This window comes from Sardina pilchardus, chromosome 9, assembly GCF_963854185.1.
Source record: "Sardina pilchardus chromosome 9, fSarPil1.1, whole genome shotgun sequence".
NCBI classification, from domain to species: domain Eukaryota; kingdom Metazoa; phylum Chordata; class Actinopteri; order Clupeiformes; family Clupeidae; genus Sardina; species Sardina pilchardus.
This window is the reverse complement of record NC_085002.1, coordinates 10,248,784-10,254,231: the sequence shown is the minus strand read 5'-3', so window position 1 is coordinate 10,254,231 and position 5,448 is coordinate 10,248,784. Positions and strand designations below refer to the sequence as shown.

General features: G+C 45.2%; 1 protein-coding gene across 1 annotated transcript in view; it reads right to left on the bottom strand.

Annotated features, from left to right (window-relative positions):
• Window positions 1-437: 437 nt before the first annotated feature.
• si:dkey-222f2.1 (keratin, type II cytoskeletal 8) overlaps window positions 438-5,448 on the bottom strand; it is a 6,381-nt gene continuing 1,370 nt past the window's right edge. Inside the window, exons 2-9 of the mRNA XM_062545684.1 lie at window positions 4,239-4,447; window positions 3,379-3,439; window positions 2,506-2,601; window positions 2,173-2,337; window positions 1,627-1,752; window positions 1,155-1,375; window positions 768-823; window positions 438-642 (exon numbers count right to left, since the gene is read on the bottom strand). Of these exons, the coding sequence (XP_062401668.1) occupies window positions 548-642; window positions 768-823; window positions 1,155-1,375; window positions 1,627-1,752; window positions 2,173-2,337; window positions 2,506-2,601; window positions 3,379-3,439; window positions 4,239-4,447 (1,029 nt within the window). The 3' untranslated portion in view covers window positions 438-547. The remainder of the gene's footprint in view (window positions 643-767; window positions 824-1,154; window positions 1,376-1,626; window positions 1,753-2,172; window positions 2,338-2,505; window positions 2,602-3,378; window positions 3,440-4,238; window positions 4,448-5,448) is intronic.

Sequence of the window (5,448 nt, the reverse complement as noted above, 5' to 3'; positions counted from 1 at the left end):
TCAACTGAAACTAATACGTTAGACATTTTTCAGTAATGTCAACAGAATGAGAAAAGAGTGATATGCTTTTCAGATATATTTATTGAACTCACAAACAAATTGGGTCTCTTCAGCCTTTTGCCATAAAGTTTCAGAAAGATGAGAGCCAACAGTACTCCTACAGGTGATTCTATTAGTCAGGTTACAAAACATAGAGATAGCTGTCAATAGCACAAGCTGCAGTAAAGACATTTAAGATAAGAACAGATCCTCCCAGCACCATAACGCCTCCTATACCACTGGTCACTATGGTGACCACTACATTTATTATACAATTCAATATGCCATTGCTGATAAATCGTCTGAATTAAGTATCCATGGGGCTGTATAATATATGCATGTTATCTATCTACGCCAAACCATAGCAGCAGACTGTCAAAACTGCCATATTAAGGTGAATGATCACAGTCTAGCTCAGAGGATTTGGGGATTGAAGAGGCCAGAAGGGTTTCCCAAGAGGGACTGCAGGGGCAGGACTACAGCGTGTGTGTGTGCAGAAGCGGCGACATCAGTAGCTGGTGTATTTGGTGAGGTCGCGATGTTCCGTGGTCTTAATCAGGAGTTTTGGAGTTGAAGAGCTGCTTCCATTCACAGCTTTGGCATCTGATAGAAACAGGAGATATTACAACTATACAAATTCAACTAATTTGACATCTTTGCACCTGATTGAATTACTACAGTACATAATTCTGTTGCCCCGCCATAAGCACAGACAGACTCATACTCACTGTATTGTGTGTTGTTGGGGACAGACTGGATGCTCAGGATAGGATTGTGGCCAATTCTGCAGATAACGAGAGGCAGGAATGAATTTGTGTCTCCAGCCATCGAGGACAAAACATGTCTGTCCTTCATTCTTTTACCGCCAAAGGGAAATTTGTGGCTCACTATTCTGTCATCAGCTAAACTGATAAAGATGTTAGTATGAACCTGATAGTGTAACATGAGCACTGTGCTTATCAAATGAGTTTGTTGCCTTCTTTTCCTTCAGTAGCCTAATGCTGGGCCTGCGTGTTTATTGTATCCTGACTTGTTTATATTTCTATAACAAATGCTACAAATGCTACTTTGGTTTATTTCAGTAATAGTTTCAGGCATGGGAAAAAGATTCTCACCTGCTCTCCTCTCCTTCCAGCAGCTTCCTGTAGGTGGCGATCTCGATGTCCAGCGCCAGCTTGACGTTCATGAGCTCCTGGTACTCCCGCACCTGGAATGCCATGTCCTGCTTGGCGCGCTGGAGGGCGTCCTCCAGGTCTCGGATGCGCCCCTTGGCATCCTTCACGGCCAGCTCGCCCCGTTCCTCTGCCTCCGCTATCTGGTTCTCCAGGTTGGCACGCTAGAGTGGGCAGTGTCAGGGTTATCGTCAGGATATTGTAATAGCCGGTGTTCATTTCCCCAGCCTCATGTGGGGTATGTTACATTGTCCCATAATGTGCTGCATGATTGTTGGAGGTGTTATGGGGATGGGACTGAGATGACCAAGTGTCAGAAAATGATTACATGTTTTGGTTGGACTTGACATATAACATGAACGGGTTTGACGAGAGCCTAAAATTCTATATTGGGTATGAGGGGGTTAATCCTTACCTGTCCTTTGACAGACTCTATCTCACTTTGCACACGGCCGATCACACGGTTCAGCTCAGCAATTTCTCCTTTAGCGTTGCGCAGACTATCTCCATACTGGTGGGCTTGTTTGGACATCATGTCCACCTGAAAACACACATCAACAGTTGTGCAGTAGTTTAGAAGGAAATACAATTCAGCTTTATATGATCTATCAGTTAATGACAGGAACGTCTCTCTCTCTCTCTCTCTCTCTCTCTCTCTCTCTCTCTCTCTCTCTCTCTCTCTCTCTCTCTCTCTCTCTCTCTCTCTCTCTCTCTCTCTCTGTGTGTGTGTGTGTGTGTGTGTGTGTGTGTGTGTGTGTGTGTGTGTGTGTGTGTGTGTGTGTGTGTGTGTGTGTGTGTGTGTGGTCGAAAGCCAAAAACTAAATCATTTATGAAGGTTGAGTACACAGCAATAGGAAATTGACTCAAAATGGTGGTATTTACATAAGCAGATACAATGTTTGATGAGTATTTAAGCTATATGCGGTTAGATGGGTCTTACTTTATGTGAAGCAGCTCTCACCTTACTCTTGTACCAGGACTCGGCCTCATCTCGGCTCCGGGCAGCAATGTCCTCATACTGGGACTTGACCTCAGTCACGATGGCATCCATGTCGAGGTGGCGGGAGTTGTCCATCTGCACGATGACCGAGGTGTCCCTGATGCTGGCCTGAAGCTCACGCAACTCCTGAGGTAAAGGCAACCACAGTGAGTTCATCTGATTCTAGCTGTGTGTGTGTGCGTGTGTGTGTGTGTGTGTGTGTGTGCGTGCGTGCGTGCGTGCGTGCGTGCGTGCGTGCGTGCGTGCGTGCGTGTGTGTTTTGCCTTGCAGTGTAATTCTTCATTTCAGATTCACCTCCTCATAGATGCTTCGTAGGAAGTTGATCTCGTCTGTGAGAGCTCCCACTTTATCCTCCAGATCTGCCTTCACCAGGTAGGCAGAGTCCACATCCTGACCAAAGGCACAAGATAGCAAATCACTTAACTAAATCACCTACAGTAAATGTCCCCTAAATGTCTCATCATGAGGATAATATTATATTCTGATATATTATGTATATCAGTGCTCAAATGAGTAATTAAGGAATTGAGTGGTGCTCAAATGAGTAGTTAAGGAATTTAGTGGGAATAATGAAATGTCAGAACTGCTAATGATTCCAATTATTCCCTTTGTGAGTCTATTTCCTTGTTCATCAACTGCCTAGTGGTGTAGTTGACATACTCTGTATGTTTTTGGGAAAAGACCACGAGTCCCCGTGGGTGCTTGCACCCGAATATGATACGGAATTCTGCACCACAGCTCCCATCATTTGATATAAATTAAAGGTGTGCAGCACATCTTTTGAAAAGATACTGTAGCATATTCCCACTTGGTTGGGTTACCACCAGGACACCCAGTGACCTATTCTACAGAGGTGTATGAGTTAAAGTGACAGTCTCCGGTGGGTATAATGTGTCATGCTTGTATCCCGTATTCAGCGTCCCCACCCGTCTTTGTGAGGGGAGAAGTGATACCTGCAGAGTGCAGACAAATCTATTACAAGTGAATGTGTAGAGGTGGGGCCCTCCCTCACACTCCTTTTTGGCCATTTTTTCTCTCCCTTTTTATTTTTTTCTCTTTCTCCCCAGATGCCCTTTACTAATGCTTACCTGGCTGTTACTTGTGTGAGGTAATGCTGTTATTGTGTCCTAGGCTCACAGGAGATACTGTTCTCTCTCTCTCTCTCACCTTTTTCAGGATCACAAAGTCGTTCTCTAGATTGTTCCTCTTGTTGATCTCATCCTCGTACCTATGTCAAAAGGAACAAAAGGACTCATTGATTAAAGCTTGCATGACCACATAGCCCCATCATGTCATTTTACTTTCAAGGAAAAGTTTCTCTTCCCCCAGGCTCATGCAGACTTGTCTTGTGTGGCCGGTTCTGTTTACATTCAGTAAAATATGTCTGTCTCCTTCAAGCTTGAGTCTCTGTGAGGGCACCTCCACTGAGTTTCATGCCCTGGGGTACAGTAGGTGGGTTCTTGCTAAAGAAGATGGGTGTAGGTGGGTTCTTAGTATCCTCTTACTGTCAATGTCAATGGGAAAGTTGAGGAAGAAGTACTTTGCATGTTAGAGTAAAAGTACATTCATGGTTCCTCACAATAAAGGGAAGAAATCCAGGGCAAAGGGGGGAATTTAGAGCAGCATTTTACCGACTGGGACTTACATTTATTGCAGAAAAAATATTTCTAATCCAAATAGCTGTATTACTTCTGCCAAGGAGGTTATGTTTTCATCGGGGGTTGTTTGTTTGTTTGTTTGTTTGATTATCTGTCTGTCTGTTTGTTTGCTTGTTCACAAGATAACTCAAAAAGTTATGGATGGATTTCAACTACATTTTCAGGAAAGGTCTGACCCAAGGAAGAAACGACTACATTTTGGGAGTTATCTGTAACACCGTCTGGATCTAAAAGAAATGTTTTCGCTTGGCGGAGGTCTGCGCTCTCTGAGGGCTTTTCTAGTTCCTTTTAATTTCATCAGGATATGTTTCTAAACTAGGTGTACGGCTGCAGGGATCACAGTGCCGGGTTGTCTGATTGGCCGCCTACTTGTGCTTGAAGTCCTCCACCAGGCTCTGCATGTTCCTCAGCTCTCCGTCCAGCTTGATCTTGTCGTTGTTGACCACGTCCAGCTGCCGGCGCAGGTTGGCCATGTAGGCCTCGAACATGGGCTCGATGTTGGAGCGCTCCGGCCTCTGGTCGTCCAGCAGCTCCCACTTGGTCTCCAGCATCTTGTTCTGCTGCTCCAGGAAGCGCACCTGAGGGACGAAGAGGTGGGGACGGGCCATGTGAGACAGGTGCGTGTGAGACGGACAGGTGAGACAGGTGTGTGTGAGACGGACAGGTGGATGGACATGATGGATGGGTGCGCGGCACAGACACTGTGAATGAGGAGCAAAGCAGTAGATGGAGAGGGTAGATAAAGCAAGCATTTTGTTTTTAACGAGCAAAGCGACTGGTATGTGGCAGGCCCTTTTACATGAAGCAAGACAGACTTGCAACAGCCACACTCCCACTGCACCACCATGCCTGATCCAGGGGAATGATGTAGTCGTCATTCAGTAAGTCTGATGATATCTGACTTCAGACAGACCCTATGGCTTCTTCTGAAGAGTGTCATCCGTCTAAATGCAAAATGTCCTCAGTTGAATTCAGCAATAATGTTTGGGTGTCATCCCAAAGGATTGTGTCAGAGACAGTCCCCCCCAGACCTGTTTGGTAGCTTACTTCATGATAATCTCTTAATAACTGTCAACAGCACTGAGCGGAATGTGATGCCTGGAATCTTGAAGCCTTCGGAGACCTTTAATGAGCAACCACCTGACAGATCACAGTTTGCATTCAGCATGGCAAGATGTTATCTGCATCTGAAAGAGCCAAACCAGTCTATAGGTTGTCTGCCTGTCTATCTGTCTCATGTAATCTATAGTCTATCTGTCTAATATAATCTATAGTCTGTCTCATAGAGATATATCTCTACATGCATAATCTAATGTTGTGACGATCAAGTCACCTTTGTTGACCCTGTCTACGCATATCCACACCCAGCATTCCATTCATTCATATGTCAGATTTATTTGTAGTTTTACACCGCATTCCATCTCCATGGCATCATTCGAAGAAGAACCGCAACAACAGCAAGCAGCAAGGGACAAAAAGCACAGCTCCCTCGTTCACTCCATTCATTCTCTCCTCAAGCCTCTCTCTCATTCCATGCTCTTCTCTCTCTCTCCTCAAACGTCCCCACCTGTACAAGCCA